The sequence below is a fragment of the Lampetra fluviatilis genome, chromosome 13 (genome assembly GCF_964198595.1).
Source record: "Lampetra fluviatilis chromosome 13, kcLamFluv1.1, whole genome shotgun sequence".
Lineage (NCBI taxonomy): Eukaryota > Metazoa > Chordata > Hyperoartia > Petromyzontiformes > Petromyzontidae > Lampetra > Lampetra fluviatilis.
Window position 1 is genome coordinate 7,296,765 of NC_136287.1, and position 22,589 is coordinate 7,319,353.

Sequence of the window (22,589 nt, forward strand, 5' to 3'; positions counted from 1 at the left end):
ATTTTTATTTTACTTTTATTAATTTTATTTTTTACCTACGTGACTTTACCGAAAAAAACCTAAAAGTATATATACAACCTAATCGGCTCAGAATATAAGAACCGTGTACGACCCTTCAGCATCTTATACAACTCTGACAGTTGTTAATAAAACAATAAGGTGCGATTATTTTAATAGTAGATGAAACATGTTTATATTTTCATCGTTACACAATGGCTTCAAAAGGGCAGCAAATACTCACCACGAAATGCCTCTACAACGCCCGCGCACTCTCACCACTAAAGTGTCAACGTTTTGCGGTGGCTTCCCGGATTGCCCCATTCACGGCACTCAAACTCGAGCCCCGTTTGTCCTTGCTCTCGGTTTGGCAGGAACGATCGCACGTGTGCTTGTACGACGTCTCTGGGGGGTTTGAATTGAAATGTGTTTTTCTAAGGGAAAGAAGAACGGCAGCCAATTTCTGCCCACGGCTGCGAGTGTGAAATACTGCTGCCTCCGCCGACCGTCCACGGGACAGCTCGGTGAAGTTGACCTTCTGTACTCAGCGATGTTGCCAAGTCAGCAAGTAAATCCGCAGGGCTTGGAGACTTGCACTACAAAGACCAACATTTTATTGTGTGTTTTTTTTATATTGCAACGTTTTGGAAGAGGAACAATTGCTCCGAGTCTCTCTCTCTCTCTCTTACTCCCCATGCCTCCGTGATGACGATGCGTGCCCTTTCCATGATCTTTCATGAAAGGACAGGGATCTGGATAATGACCTTGCATGGTTCAGTCATGTGGACGAACCTTTAGACAATTGTAGTGTACGCCTGTAGTGCAAGACTTAGGAGGCAAGAGTTCATGTAGATTTGGATCATGGGGATTTGTGAAACTGGGCTGTAAAGTAGCCAGGAGATGGCAGTACAGCAAGTGGATTTGCGAGCCCACCTGTGGAAAACGTTCACGTTATTCGCTCACATGTTGGGTTTTCTGCAGGTACTCTGGATAAAACCGTGTCATTTTCTCCCACGTGCGGAATACTTTTGAATGGAATTGGTCAAATATTCCAATGTAGGACCGTCCGACAAAAAAGTTTCTGAGACTCAGTGAGGTGTTCCTGGTTAAATAGATACATTTCTATTTTTTTTATCAGCATCGGTGTTCATTTTTGTCATGAATCGAGTAGAAAATATTAACTACAGACTTCACTTGCATGCAGGAACACAAGCAAAATACTGCAAGCACACAACAAAAATTCACGTTAAACTGATTTATGGTGTGTGGAAACTAAACGCACTGTTAACAGACTGCATACTCGCGGCTAACACGCCAAACGGGACTATCCAAACTGCAGGGACAAAAAAAAACAATTCACGCGCCAACGTTGTGCATAATCACGCGCGTGACTGGGGTTCACCTTCACAAGTCCACTTGTTCACGCCGACTTCAAAGGCGTCGTGGGAAAATAAAACCAACGGAGAGAAATCACCGTAGGCACCAGGCTCAAGTCATGCGGTAAACGAGACAGCAACGGAGCGAGAGTCCCAATCACACCCCCCACTCCCCCAGCGGCGTCCACCGCCCGCATGTCGACAGCGGCAACAAGGAGCGGTCTTCATTCTCTGCGGGCGTGGGGTGGCTGCCGCTGCCCCCCCCACCCATCGCGTTGGCCACGCGGCCCGGGGCGAGCGCGAGGCAGTGTAGGTCCTCACTCATGGGTTCAGTTTTAGCGCACGGACGGACGGCGGCAGAGACGTACCCCATCTATGAATGGGCACGAGCGTGCCAAAACACACACACGCGCGCGCCCTGTTGCACCTTCTCCCTGAGCCCGCTGTAGTAACAATTTAATAGATGGCAGTGCGGCTGAGCACAGGCCCAAAAGGCTAAACGGCCAGCATCAAACAGCACGAGCGATGGTGTGAGAGAGGAGAGTTCACACATTGGTTGGAGCAAGGCAGCAAAGCACTTGGTGAGGGTCGGAGGGCATTGCAAAGTGGAGCCGTGCAATTATAGAATGTATTAATCGTTGCATCGCTGATGTAATCGGTTACATTTTTACATCCATGTAGGTGGGGACCACTCTCTCCATAGGATAAACAATGCGGAGTTCTCACAAAACGGTAGACGTTTTAATGACCCTGGAAGTTTGATGAACCGAGTAAACCCTGGTTGAGATTTGACAATGTGAGCTTGCGGAAAAACCGCGGTGCCCAGCGAAAGGAAGCGAAAGCGAATTGCAGTACCATCAATGACCTATTGTCCTTGTGATCAATAGCCCAATGTTCTGCCGAGGCAGCTTCACAGTGAATAATGTCACGTACCAAGCTCTTGCTATTAAATGCCTCAAGGCCAAGACTGAAATTGCTGGCATTGCCTCCTTCGCTGTGGAATAAATAAAAACAACCTCACTCTGCGGTATTCATCCACAAGGCAGCCAGCTCAAAGTTAACTGAAACCAACACTCGACCAGCAGCAGTGATCATTACAATGAGGCCAGGGTCAATAAGAGCACACAAAGAAGTTACAGACCCATCCCACAGTTTTCACCGTGATCCCTGCCCAAGCGAACATCTTCGCCTCATCGAAAGCGAGCAGTAATCACGTAAGACAGACGGGTTTGCCGTGAACATTCCCTTACAACAGAAAAATACAATAGGCGGAGAGTAGAAAAATTGACTGGAACGTACGTTTCAGTTCTTCGTGCCTTATGAACTTTGATGAAAGTTAACATGCATAGTTTGAATGGACATATGAACAGTTTTTCCATAAACAAACATGAAGTAGCAAACAAACCATTAAAGAGTAAAATGTGGACGTGCCAATTTATGTACGTACAAATATGTACAGTATTATATTTAGATGCCAGAACTGTGTCATGGGAAGGCAGACAACCGGGAGTGGTAAGGGAATGTTATAATAAAATAAATCCTATTGTTGTGCTTGGCATTTCTTCTTATTTAAAGAGGCAATATGCGTCGTTAAAACAACCAAGGCAAAATCAATGAGACAGCGGATGGCTCCCGAAGTGACTTGAAGCAAGTCTGAGATGCCGCCAGCAAACATCCGAAGCGGGGGGGGGGCACTGACTTATGTTGCAATCCAAACCACACCGTCTCCTGCGTTGAGAAAATTCAGCAATCAAGAGCAGTGCTGCCGGAGTTGAGTGGGGGCTTACCAGTTTTTCCCAGAGGCGTAGTGCTGTTGGACACTGAAGCCAAACTGCGCTTCCTCGGGCCCACGGAAGACAGTCGGCCTCTTGGTGTCGAGATTGAAGGCACGGGAGGGCATCCACGGGCCTGCGTTTTGATTTGAGGGCGTGCGATGACAGAGAAGGACGCGAGGGTTTGGGAACAGACAGCCAGCCGGCGGGGGGGGGAAGAGTTAGAAATTCCGTCAGGCAGCACAGAAGGAAACGCTCCTCCAGTGCTCGCGAGACGCCTGGCTGCCTCTTGTGGTGGCACAAGCCAGCGGGCAGCTGCCGGTACAATTGTGAACCCTTGTTCGTCTGAGCGGTCACAAGTAGCCATTGAGTGTGCATCGCCGGGGAGATGGGGATGGGATGTTCTTGCGGAACCTAATTAACAGCTGCGGACACCCATGCGCACCCCGACACTTATTTGTCGTAACCATGAGCACCACTTTCAGGGAAAAGATGTTTCATATAAATGGGATCAGTGCACAAAGCCATATTTCATCGCACGTACGTAACTCAAATGCTTGTTTTGCTAGGGTTTTTTTTTTTGCTCCAAACATCTGCTGATAATTTAATTCAAGACTCCTCGGCGGATGTACGACGGCCTAAGCCTTGACATTGTGCAAACATCTTCACATGACTAAGGGCAGCATGAAGGCGGAAAAATAATCCTTGAGAGAAATTACTAAAACAAATTGTATACCCCCATGTGCCAGACATCTCCAAACAATATCTATTATTGCACGGGAAGCAGACGGGACCCGACTCTATCAAAATTTCCCAAGTGGGGCATGAAAAGTGGTGGCGGGGGCCAGAAGATAAAGGAAACGAGGCTCTGACTCAAGTTTCTCGGCTCGAATTCAAGCCGAGGGTCACCGGCATCGTCGCAAAGAAGCATCGCTCTCCTTTGCGCCACAGCTCCCACAACACCTCCAGCCCCGTTGGAACCTCCTTTGTCAGTAGCAAAATATGATAATTGGTCTTCTTGGTTCTTTCGGTAAAGTCACGTAGAAGGGAAGTAATAAAATAATAAAAATAAAACATAATAAAATAATTCTCACGACGTTTCGGCCACAACGCAAGCAGCCGCCCTCACCTGAGGACGGCTGCTTGCTTACGTCGTGACAATTATTTTATTATGTTTAATTTTTATCATTTTATTACTTCCCTTCTACGTGACTTTACCGAAAGAACCAAGAAGATGAATCCCTGCAGTCACGAAAGCTATAAATCGAAAAATGATAATTGGTGTTTTACCCTTTTATCTGGCAACAAAACTGACACTTTTTTTTACAAGGAGTCATGTTTGCATTGACCACAATACCTGCAGTCGTGTTTTTTTTTGCATTCCGACTGCAGGTATTGTGGTCAATGCAAACATGACTCCTTGTTAAAAAGGTGTCAGTTTTGTTGCCAGATAAAAGGGTAAAAAACCAATGATCACCTCCAGCCCCGCCCGTTGTCGATCCGCCGCCCAGCGAAGACCTCATCCCGCACGCCATCGGTGTTGTTTGGTCAAACTTTTCCCCACGATCGTCAGGGCAGGTGTGTGAAGTGGAGCGGGGCGTTACTTAGGACCAGTTCAGATATCATTCGCCACTGTCGTTAGCCGTGAAATCGAAGCCAGGTCGCCGGGTTCATAGCGCGGTGCTCTAACTACTCCACCGATATGCCGATCCAACGCAAGCGGCCAGACAATACAAAAAAATTCACGTGGACGAGAGGTCACCCCCTGTGTGTCCTGGTTCTAAATAATTAAGCAACTAAGCCGATTACTGTAATTGACAAAAGAAATTGCAATCAACTACGTTTTTGGCAGGCACTCCCAAACACTGCCTCCTGAAAGCCAGAAGCCCCTTCACGAGCCATACCCACCACGACGCCGAAAATGGCACCAAGCGACGCCCATCACCTCCCATCCAGAGGCATGCATGGGAACAGGGGTGAGACTTTATTTTTCAAGTCTTTCCTTGATATCCGATCCGTTGGGTAATGGAATCAATAATCGTAATCGGTCACTTAAATAATCGGATAGCTCGGCTCTGCCCTTGTCATCTTGCGATTGCGAAGGCGGTCTGGTTTGCTCAATGGTAGCCCACCTTAATTGGAGGCTGTTTTCGTCAGCGGATTCTGGTCCTTAGGCGATAGCTCTCAAGCAAACGTGTTAACAATCGCACGCTGCATGGCAACACGGGTGAAATGGTGAGCGTGTGATGTTCTGCTTATTGGAAAAAATACTCCTCTCCTCGGCTCTGAACGGGGCAACAGTAGGGTTCTTGAAAATCTTTCGTGGCTGTTGTGTTATCTTTGAATGCAAGATTGTTTATTTTACGAGCGTTTGTAGTCACAATTTAAAAAAAAAACACCAAAAGCGACGCAATAAATCAAGACACGGTGGAGGCATACACAATTAAACAAGTGTTTTGTTATTCTTGGTTCTTTCGGTAAAGTCACGTAGAAGGAAAATAATACAAATATAAAACAATTAAAATTATCGCGACGTTTCGACTGCAACACAAGCAATCATCATCAGGTGTGAAATCCACAGCAAGAAAATGTAAAATGTTCTTGCTGTGGATTTTCATTGTTTTATATTTTTTTTATTTTATTATTTCCCTTCTACGTGACTTTACCGAAAGAACCAAGAATATGAATCACTGCAGTCACGAAAGCTTTAAATCAAAATGTATGTGTTTTGTTATGAATTTAAAAAAATGTGAATGCTGTATTAATTAGATCTATCAGTCAACCACAGCATTTTGAAAGCTGTACAAATATTTGCTCTATGTGGGAAAAGGAATTTTTGTGCCATAATTCAGTTTGGAACATGAAGTACTAAAACATATCCAAGAGAATCTAACCTAGACTCAAGCATGTTTCAGCCTACCTCCCCTTTCCTTATCAACACACATCTAGCATTAGCACAATTAGCATCAGAATTTTAATCATCACTTTCTTAACCATTGGCATAACTACAGGTGTATGAATTCACACCCACCATGAATGTTTCAATTGTTGCAATTGATGTTTGCAAATCCATTCAAAAAATATTTTGTTAAACGTTGTGGTGAATCTAGCAGCCTCTGGTGGATAGAGGGATCATAAAAACCCAGAACTGTACATGCTGCATAACAAACAAAATACAAAGTTACTTCAGCTCACATGTCAGAGTTTATTTTCAATTTCCTCACCAGATGATTTACAATTTAATATTAAGTCTAAAAAAAAACTTCGGGTGAATCATGACACCACTTTTTATGAGAAACGTTTTTGGGTTGCATCATGCGTTCAATAAACAGACAAATTACAGCTGACTGTCGAAAATAGTGTATTAATAGTTTTCAGCCTTCCTCAACCATTGCTGGATGAAGACCTCCCAACGCTGAGCCATTCACGGTTGTTCAACACCAAACTTCACCAGAGTAGCCGGTGGTCGCTGTAGATTGGTGAAGGCACGGGGCCCCGTGACCGGCTCAGATATCGCTCACCACTCGTGCTAGCCACGACCAGGAACTAAACTCGCGGTCGCTACATTCAGTTCGGCAACCAAAAAAAGGAAACACGCCCCAAGCATATGACCATCGCGGAGATGGAGCTATGGAATTGGCTTTTGTGCTCAACGTTCAAAAGTTTGGGACGACAGTGAGGGTTGGTGGCGACATGAGGAGGAGTCCTTCATCCAGAAGTGGACAGATAATGGCTGATGACGATGCTGGTGAAATTGTATATCAGAGTTAATAATGTATTAATTTTTCGGTAAAGTCACGTAGGTAAAAAATTTAAATTAATAAAAGTAAAATGGAAATAAAATAAAAATCACGACGATAGCTGTATCAAGTGAGAGGCTGTTCCACCTGAAGACGGAAGCTTGTGTTGCCTCCGAAACGTCGTGATTTTTATTTAATTTGTATTTTTATTTTACTTTTATTAATTATAATGTTTTACCTACGTGACTTTACCGAAAAAACCTAAGAATATGAATCCTTGCAGTCACGAAAGCTTCAAATCTATAATGTATTAATTGATTAATCAAAGTATCATTATAACCACAGCCATCATCTCTCCCTGTCACGGGGCCATTAATTTCATCACCATAATCATCATTGGAATTGTCATCAATCACCTTTATGCTAGGCCACTGGCATGGTTGCTTTCCGCTAGCCCATGCGCCACACGGGATCCATCCAGAACAGACGTAAATCGCAACAGCCCCCTCTTTTAAATCATTATTACCATTGTCAAGCAATGTGCCTACATGCCTTATGATGTAACTGCAAGTAACGCACATGGCACGACTCCCCACCGCACCGTCTACATCTCGAGTGCCGTAAAAGCCATGACCCCTCCGCTGGGGTCACCTGCAGCAAATGCGATGAAATCTCCCAGAGGGCTTCCTTTGCCGTTCTGCGCCAGGGCTGCAAGGGCCTCTTCAGCCAAAGGAGGAAGAAAAAGAAAAAAAAGCCCACGGCTGATGATTTGTCCTTGTGTTTAAGCCGCAGAGGTTTTATAATTAGCTTTTGCTGCTTCACGAAAATATCCACAACGCTTTGGCATCTCGTGTCGTTGCATGCAAAGACCAAAATCTCCCACAATTGTTTTCGTGGCATTATGAAGTGTGTGCGGGTAAAATACTAAAGCGCAATTAAATGTAAAAAATATTGATAAATAGAATATATATATACAACGTATCGCCCTTTGCAAATATATTGCTGGATAAGGGCCTCCTCACGACGTCTATCATGAAGGTCGTGTGACAATACTTCACCATGCCGGTCAGTGCGGGTTGTGTGAACCATTGCTCAACCACTCCACAACCCCAATATATTATAACTATTGTGCAGATGACATCCTGTTCAGTAAGCTACGTAAACGCATCATAACTGGGGCTTGATATCTCACTCGACAGTTGGCGTAAGGCACTACCACTAGAGTACAAGGTACACCTTTTCATTACAATACTATATTATTGTACCCTATATTCCTTTCAAAAGGTTTATAAAATTATATCTAGAGACTCAGAAAATTAAGCGAGGTGGATGTGGCGTGCCAAATTAATTTACATTGTTGCAGGCTGTTCCGGCTGAAATTATGCACTGCTTACACGCAATATACTGTCCATATATATACACTGTACATATTATTTCATATGTAAAACTGCTAAAGGCCTGATAAAAGTCAACTACCTGCCACAAAGCCACACAGCATGGAATGGTAAGCTCCTGGTGACTGGCCCGGTTTGTTCCTGGTTGCGTGGGAGGCTTAAATGTGAAGGGTTCGTTCCAGTCACGCGAACACACCCACAGCAAACAGCCTCGTCCACAGAAATGGGGCCACGCAGCCCACGAGCGGCATCGCTTCACGGGCACCGGCAAAGTCCGCTCATCGTCGCAGACTCGCACTCCCCCCGGGTTCACATTTGCAGGGCATTTTTAGGATTTCTCTCGCTTCAAAACAACGTAACTCCTCAATTTTGTTTCAAGTTAGATGAATCATAAGTTACAACACTTCGATGTTTAAGTACAACTAGCTTGTTGGGTTGCATGCTTAATAAATAGACAAGTTAGAGGTGACCCTATACAGTAGAAGGTAGCCCTTTGTTGATCCACTGCTGGATGAAGGCTGCCCCACCCTATTCAACCACGGTGAAGTATGCTTATTTAACCACACGTCACCACGCTGGTGAGTGTGGGCTTAGTGAAGGAAGACGAACCCAGGAATCAGTTCAGATGTCACTCGCCAATGACGTTGGTTGTGGCCAGGATTCTAACTGAGGCCTCCGAGTTCACAGTGCAGTCGGCTAACCGCTGCCACCATTCTCTGCAGTAGCGATATGCTAATATTCATTTTATTTTATCAGGTAAGGCTCACTGTGCTATGTAGCTGTTTTTCAGAAGTAACCTGGCCACCCAATCATAGCTCAACGTAGCGGCTTATCATCACGTTGACATTTATAGCAGCCAAATACTTTCAATGCACGTTGATTCTAAATGTGCAGGGAAATCCGGAGGACCCGGAGAAAAATCCACGCGACCACGGGAAGAGAGACACGCAAACTCCAAATATACAGGCGTTAGGGTCGGGATCGAACCCATGACTTCCTGCATACAAGGCGTTGGAGTTAACATCTCGCCACCGCAGCTTTTATTGAGTTTATGCCATCATCAACTGACGTCTGTCTGGGGGACCTGCTGGCATGTCAGCCATGGACTAACACAAGAAGACCCTTCTTCTCATCAAGCTCACATCTCACATCTTTACAGCCAACGGATTTATAGCAACCCCATGAGACACTCGTGGTCTCGCAAATAACAAAGCAATTGCAGGATCACAGGGCCGTGACAACGTGATGGGTAATTATCGCACTCCAACACAAGTGAAACGATTCACACGTTCGCATGTGTGTCCCTTTGAAATGACTAAACCTGAGCAGAGCGCTGGTGGCGAACGTAAGCCAGCCATGTCACGGGTTTACGCAATTGGCTTTCATGGCATGCCATCCTGTGGAAATAAAACACACTCCCACACTCTGGCTGAAAAAATTGTTTAGTGAAGATATCAATTGATAAAAACCTAAACGATACCCGCAGCGTTTACAAGACTTTATCCGAACATGTCTTTGGCGAAAATGCAAATGTTCTCACGGTGGGATCGTTTAGAGTTCCGTCAGCACTTTTGAAATCGGCTCCAGCAGGAAAGCATTAAGGTTTATTTTCAGATATCTCTTGCGAGGTATCTCGGTATCTCAAAACCGTGCGTGCATGCATGGCACATGAAGCATTTTCTCTCCCTCCCTCCCTCCCTGTGTAGTTAATGAATATCATCCAGATTAACAATCAGCGTGTGTTTAATAACAAAAAAACAATCTTGGCCAGCGAGAGGGACGTCGCTTTGCGAGCGACAGCAGGCACGTCAAGAGAAGGGTGCGTCTGAAGGGCAAAGTTGACCTTTCGTGCTCACCCAGATCGATGGCGTTCAAGTAACTGCTTTTAGATTGTAAACATTTTCCTCGCGGCGTTCCGTTGGTGCTCACGCTGTTTTAAATTCAATTATAATCATCGCCTGGTTGGGCGCTTGAACAGTGTTCCCGGATTAGTATGAGGGATCATTAGCGTCATTTTAATTATTCATTTTCATAGTATAAACGTTGTTCGTCTCTTAACTGTAATGCTTAAAGATGTAATTGTTAGTTTTAATGTTATGTTAGAAACACTTAGTCTTTGCTCTCCAGTTACATGGGTGAAAATTGGCGGGCTACGTTTTGCCTAATCATGGCCAGCAGGCTCAAAAGCTTACTAAACTGAAAATGTAAACAATGACTACGAACTTTCAAACACAAAACGTGATCAATGCACGTGACGTGTGTTCAACGGCATTCTTTTCGTACAACATGTTACACATACTCTGCACAGGAGTGATGTCGTTTCACATAAATTAAATATTCTTCTCCAGCAAAGGTTTAACAAACTCCACTTCCTAAGACCCTTCATGGCATGTCGTTCAAAGTTCACCAGGTTCCTTTAATGATGGCGAGGATTTAGCCATAAAACTACGACCACGTGGCCTGACCCAAAAACAAAACGCGATACGCGTCAGAGAAGTGAAGATGAACACATTGGCTCTTGCGACCAATATTAAGGCTCGCGTGTTAGATGTGTGGGTCAGGTTGTGTGAGTAAAACGCCAATGTGAGTCATGCACCCTCATCCGGCCGACACAGCCAAATCAATGTCTTTGGCACGAAACGTCGTCCGTGCCTCGTGGTTCAGCGAAGTTGTGCATCGCTGTCCAGCATACCTGGTGCTGCTGAAGCACAGCAAACTCTGTCTATTCGGGAGGAGGATTGTGTACGACACAACACATTGGTATTTTACTCACGCGATCTGACCCAACAACGTGTTACGAAGCGAAGATTAGTGTCCATTAATAGGCGCCCTCCACACCCTGCCTCTTGTAGGCCTGAAACTCCCGACAAGAAATTACACGACTGATAATGTCTACGAGCTCTGCCCATAACCTCCCGTCCCGTGGCACATGTGAGAGAGCAGAGTTGAGACTTTCCCCCCTTCCCAACAAATAATTTTGCGTTATCCAATCAGTTAAGTAATCTGACCAATGCTTGACAGAGTAATCAATGACAGTACTTAATCAGAGAGGCCAGCTCTAAGACTAAAAAAATTTGAATTTTGGCAACAAAAAACCCTGCCCTACTGTTTGTGCAAGGTCAGTGCGGCGTGCCACACGAACGCTGCTCAACTGGACGTCGCATGCACAGCGCTCACACGCGCAAGCATGAGGGTGATGGGGGGGGAGGGGGGGGTTGGTGCTTACCAGAGCAAGCAGCTGTACGGGCCACGGGGAGGGGATGGGCGATCGGCGAGGGGAATGGATACCGGGAGGTGCACAGGGACTGCCTGTAAACATTTGGCAGGCTCTACATTTCAAAAAATGTGGCCTGTAAAATGATCTGCAAACTGCAGTGGACGCTAGCAGCGGTGGGGCGCGTGCGCGTTGACGAACATAAATGGTGTTGCGGTGTTCCCGTGTCGCAAAATCAGGGCCGTGCCGACGTATGCGTGCCAACCGGCGGCGCTTCCCTTCGCATTCCGATAGGTGTTCAGACATTTATGAACTGGGAAAGGGAGTCACGTTTGTGCGCTGTTTGCTAAAGCGGCAGCCAGGGCGAGCACGAAGGAGGCCGGGCAATGGAGCGACGGGGAGCGGTGGCATGGAAATGCCACCTCCACGTGACGTGCAGCCACAGTGGAAGAGTGTTTGAAAACAAGCTTTTCACATCTGAGAGAATTCCTCACTGTTTTCCAAACTTCTTCAAGAGATGGTCATATCGCAAACCGCTTCAAAACAGGAAACCGTCACCAAAAAATTGGAATGTCGAATAACACAATCTGTTTTTGGATGTGTTCATCAAATGTGTCAATGTCAAGAAAGCCACATCATAACAGAATAATAGTGCATGCCGGAACACCATGAAGCTTCACATTTTAGTTTTTGATCGTGACCTAAACCAAAAGGACCACAATGCATTTCTTCAGAAGCTGCAGATGATATTGTACAAAATGCACAAATGCTGAGTACTTTTTTACACGTTTTTGTGTTCTGGATATGTGGAGTTTATTTGGAATATCAGCCAATTTTGAATGATGAGACCTTTTCATTCAAAAGGCTTTCATTTTAAACACCTGAGAAAATATACTGGTTCGCGCACAGTGCTATGAACCCATTGACCTAAGTTTAATTCCCCGCCACAGCTAACATCCGTGGTGAGCGATGTCTAGCCAAATCTCCCCCCCACCTCCTTCACCAACACCAACCTTTCCTGACCAGCGTGAAGTCTGGTCAAACAACCCCATGACCGACGACATATGATGAGTAGCTCTCGCATCCAGCAGTGGACTGACAAAGACCCGTAAACCACGAATTTACTCATTTCATTTCAATCGCATCATATAATTTGCCAAGTGGCTGCGAGCGGTCAAAATTTCACATTCGGCTGGCAACACTGGCGAGCAATGACTTACTCTCACGGACGAGGTCAAGGGATTCCAGAAAGACGTTACAAACGGGTGACATTCTCTGGTCATTCCATACAAAGAGTGAACTAAATTACTTTGGCAGCTGCGGAAATCTAACCGTCGGACTGTAAACAAACCGGCTCAACGGTTGAGTTCCCCGAGCGCGACGCCACCCTGCTGACAAGAGAATACGCTTCCACGACGGAACAAGATGAGCATACGCTGGAATTCCGAGCGCAACTGGGGAACGAACGGTGCCATAATGGAAAGATGTAAAATTGTCGGCGAGCAGTTCATCACCAACTATCAAGGACGCAAAATGAAATCGGCCGGCACACTGGAGATGGATTAGGGAGTTCATCTGCTCTGGGAGGCGGAGGGGTAAAGGAGTTTTGTGGACAGGGGACTCGGCAGGAGGGGGGGGGTGAAAAGGCAACGGAGAAGACGGCAGATGGATGCGCAGAGTAAAGAACAAAACCTCAGCTCTCAGCCACCAGTATTTTAAAAGTCAGAGAAAGCCACAGGGGACTGATGTCAACGTTTTCTTTTTTAAGGGGGAAGGAGGCTGGAACATGGGGAAAGGAAGTAAGAGGAGAGACTAAAGCACAGGATGGACGAAAGCAAATTTGGAAAAAGAGGATGTTTCTGTCCTGGGATAACAAAAAACGAATCTGTCTTCGCTAATGGATGGTGGCATATCAAGTGAAGGGTCCGCAGCTGACTGTGTTGTGTAAACAGTAATATTTCTTAGAAGTCGCAGAAGCTCGCCTGGGACCTTTTAAGCTGCTTGTCTGATCGAGATGAAGGGCCTCTGTTTAAAACATTCACAATTAATTATTGGCTATTGCCAAGGTCATTCAACTTTGGAGTCGTGTTTTATTTAATTATTATTGTTGGTGTCCTTAGTAAAACCTATCTCTATGCAAGTGTAAAAATAACGTTTACATATTTTTTAAAATAGACTACAGTATTGCTCAGTGACACGCGTTGTCCAACTTGCCACGTCGTGTTTTGTTCAAAGCAACAGATTATTTCCCACTCGATTGAGTGTGGCCGGCACTCATCATCTGTATACAGCCTTGAGCCAGTAGTGATAAAATTCCACATTCCTATGGCGGGATCATCAAGAGTATCCATACGACAACCATTGTTGACTTCCCCACGAAGCGGCACTTATTTTACCCGCTCAGAATGTATGAACGGCTGAGCTGAATCCCAAACCAAGAGTTGATTCCGAGGCCGCGTGCTGATATGAGTGCGCCACGCGGCCGGATGTAAATCTCAGCATGGGTTGTAGACGTTAAACAAAATCAGAACAAATTACACGCAAAAAAATAAACCCATGAACCAATGTAAAAAAAGAAAATCAGCTGATTTTGCATGATACAATAAAGCACAGTGGGTGCACGTGTGCCGTTGTCTTAAGGCTGCACACTGTCAGCGCATTGCTGCGTTAAGTGTTTGTGTGCTATTGTTGGGCCAAGAGGCCCCGTCCAGTGGTAAACGGCACCTTATAGAAGCAGCCGCATACCTCTCAACCCCTTATCAGTGCCCCTACCTTACTACAGACCAATTCAGACCTTACTGGTCACCCCGTGCCCTTATAAATCTCAACGTTCATCCTACAACGCCCGTATTGAAACGGCTGTAATCCGTATGGACCCGAAAGACTCAATTTCTCCGCACAATAATACGGGTAGACCGTATGGGTGGACAGGTATGCAGTCAGCGGGGATAGTTCGTATTGATGAACATCACTCGTGATCTGTATATCATTTTTCTCAAAGCTTGGTTCAATACCGGCATGACAGGTGTATGATGAAATATTGGTACTCAAGCTGGGCAGCCACGCTTCCTGGCTACAACGTAAATATGTATCTACACAGGCAAGTAAATGACCGTAAAATCAAACTGATCAAATTATCTACTGTGACGAGTTAATTAAAATGAGTCAATCAATACACCCTTAGATATACATTGTTCAGCCTTCCAATATTTCACCAACAAAGATAACCATTGTGCATTGTTACTGAACTCTCTGTGCCTTTAAAGGATCACGGCATAAACTTGAGTGATGTGAAACCTCATTAAATTGTTCACACCTTGCAGCATCCACGAACAAAAAAATACATATAATGATCCTCAGAATGGATACAAAACACTGCATTGTTGAAGTCTACGCATGCGGTGCGCGAGCCTCAAACTGACCCTGGAGCGTCGCTTCACACGTCAGCTGACTTCACACAGCAGCCTTTGCAACAGTTCCAAAACCGCCTCCCACCCCGCAGAAGAATTTTTTTTTTATAGAGCGCCCTTCAATACGCTGGGGCATTTCTGAGCACTTCACATCGCATCTCATCTCAAACATACGAAAGAACACTGCCGGTCTTCTTGGTTCTTTCGGTAAAGTCACGTAGAAGGGAAGTAATAAAATAATAAAAATAAAACATAATAAAATAATTCTCACGACGTTTCGGCCACAACGCAAGCTTGCGACGTTTCTCTTCTACGTGACTTTACCGAAAGAACCAAGAAGATGAATCCCTGTAGTCACGAAAGCTTTAAATCGAAACACTGCCGGTGCCAGCTGTGCGTCTGGACACAAGGTGACGAAGCACTCTGCCTGCAGCAGACAATAAGCCTGCAAGTAGTAGGGTGCGACGATTGCTATGTTTAATCCCAATTGAGACATTCGAAGGGATTTTTTCGAATCTGGAAAATGTGGACCCCAGACGCCGGCACACGATGGCCTTGTTCTTGCGAACGTTGTCAGGGGATCTTGAACTTCCACTGTGAGTTAAGAACATGGCGCGTGACATCATCACGTTTATTATACCCACAGTAATTATAATCGGGGCGGCCGCCGGATTTGAACTGTGAACCTCTGCAATATTACCCGCAAGCATTTGTTTAAACGCATGGAAATCCTGGACCGGTTTAAACTTTCATCAGTCGAGAGGCGTGCCTGTTAAACAAACGCAGTCGGCTTGTCCTCTGGCACGAGCGGGAACTCTCCATGAATGTTCCGGAGCCCAATTACCAAAACACAGCAGCGGCACTGTACAGTATGAACTGTGGCCTGTCGTGCTGAATTGTGAGCAATAAAACAATAACGGGGCCTGTGTTACACCACTTACAAAAAAATATATATAATATTTTTGGCACAGCAGCCGACATTCCGTTGCAGCCATTAGTGACGGGCCAAATTGTTATTGTTATTTAAAGATGATGAAATCATTGGCTGTTAATTTATTATGTTATTATCCAAGACACACCACATGGGGTGGTGCGGCAGATAGCATGGCGTTCCATGATCCACGCTGACGTGGATCTGATTCTTGACCAACGGCTAACACGGGCGGCGAGTGATATCAGAACAGACATTGGGGTGTGGGTGGGGGGGGAGTCCCCTTGACCCATCCTGCACTCGCCAGCATGGTGAAGTATGTTCGAAACGTGGGTCGAGGCTTTCATCAACAGTGGACTGCCGAATTCGTTATCGTGACACACAGCCGCACGTAAAATATGTTGCTGTATCGATGCTCCCAGTCAAGTTGTGGGAGGCCACTCGTTCTCATGCGCTGCTCTTATTGCTGAAGAGCTGCGTTTTGTGTTGACTCTGTTGTCCTTCCCCTGCACCTCCGATTAGCGCGGTTGGCTATGTAATGTGCGAAAGAAGTCCAACATGCATACTCAGAGTCTGGAACTCCCTTCCCCCAGCCGCCTGTGCTGTTGGTTCCCTGTCCCTGTTCAAGTCTAGGTCATGACCTTCCTCTGTTCCTCTGCCTCCGACTGTATCTTTATCTACGTGACATAAACAAGCCTCTTTCCCTAGAATGCCACATGCCGACGGTTTCGTGCCATATCTTGACAGGCAGTTGCATTTTGATGCTGAAAACATTAAACTTTCATATTTTTTAATAACTGACACTGAAGCCCTTTGTCAATCCACTGCTGGATGAACAGCCTCCCTTCCCACGCTGTGTCGGTTGTTTGACCACGTTTCACCTCGCGCTGCGCAGTGCAGGTGTGGCGCGATCGGTCGGGAGGTTCCCAGGACAGGTTCAGATGCCTCTCGCCGCTAATGTTAGCTCAAGGCCAGGAATCGAAAATAATTCGGTTCAAACAAAGCAGCGCGGACTAATCTACATCGTACGTTCTATTGGCAAGAATAATGAAGCTCCTTGCTGATCGCAGGATACTGAGAAGCCCAGAGGCATGGCCTTCAGAAGCCAGATAGATGTTCCCAGTATGAGGCAGGAAAGGACCCATTTCACTGGCCATTCTACATGGAGTGAGCTGGCTGTGGTTACAAGGCCATGCCGTCAAATGCCTTCCATCTCCACGGGTGGCCGAGGCCAGATGTTGGAGCCTTCCCCCTGCCCATATTGAGCAGCAATCAGCTGAGTGCACAATGAAATAATGAAATGCCTGCCCGAGACACACGCACACACAAAAAGACAGAAAACCCTCACGCACGTGTGGAAATTGACTACTATTGTTTCAGCTCACCCTTCCACCCACCCACTTCCATTGGCGTCTAATGAATGAATTGGGTGGGCTATCTGATTCGCCAGTTCTTTGAGCAATCAATTAATTCAATATTTAAATAGACAGAGTGGACGCATAGATGGATGGGGCTGCTACGTGGTGGGAAGCGGAGGGCGGTGGAAAAATCGATTGTTGTAATGTAATTCTATGCTCCCCCCACCGAAACTGACCAGCTTGGTTTAGTATGGTCTACGACCTCACCGTGACCTGCAATGGTGTGGGCAAGGCTCTCATCCACCAGAGGATTGACTAAGGGCTGTAGATCTACAAGTAGATTGATAGACCGCTGTGCAAGTGACAGGACAGGAGAGCAAAAAAAGGCGTCCACCTCTTTGCTCGCCGTCCTGCATACACAGAGAGTCTAATGAGACATAAACAAGATCATTGTTTTTTTACCCTTCTATCGGGCAACAAAACTGACACCTTTTAACAAGGAGTCATGTTTGCATTGACCACAATACCTGCAGTCGGAATGCAAACAAAAAACATAACTCTGATAATGTATGTACTGTCCTTGAAGTTGATTGGTCCACACCCGAGACAGCTTTCTTGAGAGCCTAGTCTCACATTGGGTTGGACCAGATGACGCCAAAAGGCGCAATTATCATATTTTATTACTGGCAAATGAGATTCCAATGGTGAGACATAAACAAGGCTGACGAGAGCGGCGAATCACCGCGTGTCTTGCCGAGTGTATTATACACACACGTGCAACCATACCCCGGTTAACGTCGGGAATGCGTTCCCGCAAGGTGCGACGACGGCTTATCGAGACGACGTCAATCGAAGCGATTGACAGGGCGAGGTGGAGGCGAAGGCCGAGAGGCGACGTGGTCAGAGGAAGGTCGACACAGACGACGCCGTCAGCGCGGTGAGTGCGGCTTGAGGCGACGCAAATGAGGTCGCGGGGCTCATAAAGTGACGACGCATGTGTGAAACGACGTTAAAGGGGGAGACGTCGATCGAGGTGTTATTGTATACACCCTGCATAAACAATGAAACAGTGGGGGACATTTAAACTGCGTAGAAGCGATAGACATATCGCATCAGAACATGTGCATTAAATTAATAAATGCGATTTATCTCATGAACATGTCCGAACAACAGCACTTCTATTATCAAAACAGATGTTGACTGAAGACCTATGCTGATGGTGCATTGAGAGGGTTATGTGAAAAGGCAAAGTGAATCATGCCCATAAGTGTCTGCCTTGATTATCTCACAACCCTAAGTCAACAGCAACCAAGCGAATGCTTCCTCTTGTCCATACCACAAGCGCTACTGGGTTTAACGACAAAGTCAAGATCCGAACGGGTTAAAGCCGTAAACAATTCCGACAGACGCGGATGCGTGTATCCACCCTGAGCTACCAGCCCCAGTGTGAGTGTGCACATGCAAGGAGCGTGTTCAATGTAAACGGATTTTAATTGTGAAAACAGAAGCGCGGAGCTCTGCAGCAGTCAACGTCGCACTGTGAGCCAATGATTTGTTTGTTGTTGTTGTTATAGTCGGAGATTACAGTAACGCGAAACATACTCGGTCAGAAAAAAACACATGTACTTACACATTCCTTCGTAAACATAATAATGATTACGCTTGCGTATCCACACACATATACGAATCGGACCGCCACGTCGCAAAGCGGCCGCGAGCATTTATGGAATCAATTGAGATCATTCTTACCGTGAATCAGGACCCATATGATGTGCCACACGTTCAAGTCCATGGTTCCCAAACAGCTAATTTTGGGTCCAAAGAATCCTAAAAACTCCAGGCAGAGCGATGACGGTGAGACTTATTGTAGGTTTGCAAGCAGAGGCGATGAACAAGCCAGGACGCTTCTCAGTTCCAGAATTTAAAAAAAAACCACCAATGTCCTCTTTTGTTACATTTTACATCTCAACATTTATTAACTCTGCCATAATGTGGCACAATCTCGACCAAGGACTGCTCAAGATTCGGGGAAATGCTTGGTGGGAGCCGGAGGAGTTCTGAATCTCGCGTGCATCAGGGGAGGGTGGAGGGGTTGGTGGGCGGAGAGAGGGAGGGCTTCTTGGCGGTTGATATGGGTTGTTTTTTTAGAAAAGCGTGGTGGACGGGGGGTGGGTGGGAATGAGGATACACACTGGGTTGGAGGCAGCAGTGAAACAGGCTGCGATACACACAGCACGTACGCACGCACGCACGGTCTCGGATTTTTGCGGTGAATCTGTCTGACCGCTGTCCCCTGAAGGGGCTTTCAGAATGGTCTTCTTCAGCCCTCGTTTTCCTTCGTCTTGAAACGTTCGAGCACAACTCTTTACCAGACACAACTCCGAGACGTGACATCACACGCAGACTGCCATGTCGGTCTCTGACGCGCGAGCTCATAAACTTAATTAGAAAAAAAAGGGAAAGCAGAGGTTTCGGCTCGTGGCCCTCTATCACCCACCAGGAATGAAGGTGTGCTACATTTCCCCACATGCCAAACACTCGTTCATTGAATTGGCTTAGACGTTGCAATGCAGGACCCGCCTGAATATTGAGTCTTGAGACTCGGGGATTTGACGCGCGTAAATAACTGGCGTTCATCAGTTTAACACGTAGGCTTTCGCGACCGATATCATCCATAATAGAGGTTGTTGTTTTTGTTTGGGTTAGATCGCGGAAATATATAAATGTGTCGTTAAACCCGCCACCACCCGACACAGCCAACTAGTAAGGGTTGTCGCGTAAACAGACGTTCATGTAATTATTACATTTACGGGCCACTTCACATGAACGACATCCGCAATGCATTTCCTGTGCAAACATCGCTCTACATTCCCCCCAAACGCTCATGAAGTGGCAATTAAACCACATTTTTGTTATATAATGTAGAGTCAAATGTGACTTGCTTATTTGGTCGCTAATGTGACCAAATGTGTTTAAACTAAATGTTCCGGATAACACGCAAGTTTGGCAATGTTTTTCAAATTAGCAAGAATGTTAATCGCCGCTCTGCTGAAACCCGCCGACGGAACAGCAGACTAGGGATTTTGGGACACTCATGGCGATCCCCGGTCGACAACTGTGGCGGAGCGACAATCTTCCAACTGCGCGCATCGCCCATGAGCATGCACTGCTACTGCAGCAATGCGTCTGCGTTCAACCGTATTCACCTTAACACACGGCAAACAGCTCTGAGCGAAAGCACAAGCCCTTCTTTGGACATGCTTGCAAGCTGACTAATGGCTGTTAAAGCAAACGATGTCAAGCTTCGTAACAAATTACCGCCGCTTCCCCGACAGCCTCTGCCCTCCTCACCCTACTCGGCACGCACGTGCAGCCAGGGCAGACGCGTCACGGGTGCCCCGTGCCAAACACATCCACGGCAACCACGCACCGCAAAGGAGGCTGCTGGACTTTGGAAATTGTCATTGGTTCACCATTGGAACCTCATTGTCATTGGTTGGCACACTGGCTCTGATCGATGTGACTAAACCATACCTCTCAGACCGGGTCACTTCGAAGAGACTTCATCCTCTCATTTGATCATTGGAGGGATTCACTTCCGAGGTCTCACGATGAGCTTCGCCTGTGTGGGCTTTGTTGTTGTTGTTGTCCTGCACAGCCTCTGTAACGCGGACTCTTGCAAATGGGACACTCCCACTTTGACCAACGCAAAGACTTGGTAACATTTACCTGGAGTGTGAAAATGTTCTTCTTCTTGAGTTCGCTGTCCAAGCGCAGGATCAATTTCTTCCACCCGACCAATAATGCTGTTTCGACTTAGCCAGCTGGGTGGTGTAGCGGTAGAGGGCACGGCTGAGAAAGTCGAAAGCTGCTGGTTCAAATTCTGGTTGAGCCTGGACTCAAGTCAACAGTGGTGGCTCTATTGAAAGACTCGCCCTGACATGTATGGACTTTCTACCACTGCCTCCGAGCTATAAAAGGAGATAATTGCCGCTCCACACTAAGTTGAGTGGGAACAAATTGAGATTAGATTTTTTGTATCTTACAGTCTTGATTGCTTCTGTTCGTTTTTCCATTCAGCCCCACGTTCTTCAGGTCACCAAGCAGCACCATCTTTTGTCTGCATCTTTGGCCTTTTCCTCGATACAACTCCCTCGGAACTTCCTTCCACAAACTTCTCGGAACATTTCGTCCAATCCAGCCCTTCTGCCTCCAGTAGCATGCCCACCGTGGCACGTGATCTTTTTAAATCCTTTATATTAAGTTCACTAGCTTGCTTGCTTGCGCACTTACGACCGTGCAAATCTTTCGGTCGTGTTTTAACCCACTTCCCGTGATCCAATCGAGCTGACATTTTGCACACAGACTCGTTGTGCGTGACAATTAATTTTGGTGAAAATTTTTTTCCAAAATTTTACACTTTTTAGGACAAAAAAAATATATTTAATTACCAATTGCTTAATGCTGCCATGCAATCATCTGACCCATAGGTGGCAGCCATCTCAAGCCAGAGGACTCTAGCCGCCACGCATATAAAGGATGTTTAGTGAAAAACTTTGTTTTTACGGGTTATACTTGTTTAAATCCTTTATATTAAGTTCACTTGCTTGCTTGCTTGTGCGCTTACGACCGTGCAAATCTTTCGGTCGTTTTTTAACCCACTTCCCGTGATCCAATCGAGCTGACATTTTGCACACAGACTCGTTGTGCGTGACAATTTATTTTCGTGAAATTTTTTGTTCCAAAATTTTACACTTTTTAGGAAAAAATAAATTATATTTAACTACCAATTGCTTAATGGTGGCAGGCAATCATCTGACCCATAGGTGGCAGCCATCTCAAGCCAGAGGACGAGAGGACTCTAGCCGCCACGCATATAAAGGATTTATAGTGAAAAACTTTGTTTTTACGGGTTAATTTTTTATTTCTTTCGATCAAGCTGATTTCTCTGCGTGACGTTCCATTTGTCTGATGTGCTCCGTTTGAAGGCACGCACAAGAACATTATAATTGCTGTATATCAACACAAGCGTGAGCAGTTGCGTTGCCCGCGTTAGGCGAGGATCTTCAACTCACTCGCACTGGCCACGGTGGTGAAGTATGGCCGCAATTGCTTTCCACAATTACGAGTGCAGCCCAAAGCGTGAAGAAAGCCATGCTAGGAATTACAATGAGAGAAAGAAGGAGAGACGGGTGGCTTTGGAGATACAGCATACGGAAGTTAGACACCACAATGACTGTTCAAAAATATTAGCGGGCTTAGGCAGAGCACGTTGCTACAAGGTACGATGGCCAGTGGTCAAGACTAACAACACAGCGGCAGCTTCAGGAGGGAATACGCATGACAGGACATCTGCCACGGACATGGAGCGATTAAATCCGCGCATGTGTAGACGCT

General features: G+C 46.1%; 1 protein-coding gene across 1 annotated transcript in view; it reads right to left on the reverse strand.

The window, feature by feature from the left end:
* Positions 1–19,198, reverse strand: part of LOC144935485 (integrin alpha-11-like) — a 62,347-nt gene extending 43,149 nt beyond the window's left edge. Inside the window, exons 1-2 of the mRNA XM_078862183.1 lie at positions 18,942–19,198; positions 3,161–3,281 (exon numbers count right to left, since the gene is read on the reverse strand). Coding sequence (XP_078718309.1) covers positions 3,161–3,281; positions 18,942–18,984 — 164 coding nt within the window. The 5' untranslated portion in view covers positions 18,985–19,198. The remainder of the gene's footprint in view (positions 1–3,160; positions 3,282–18,941) is intronic.
* Between the last annotated feature and the right edge of the window lie 3,391 nt (positions 19,199–22,589).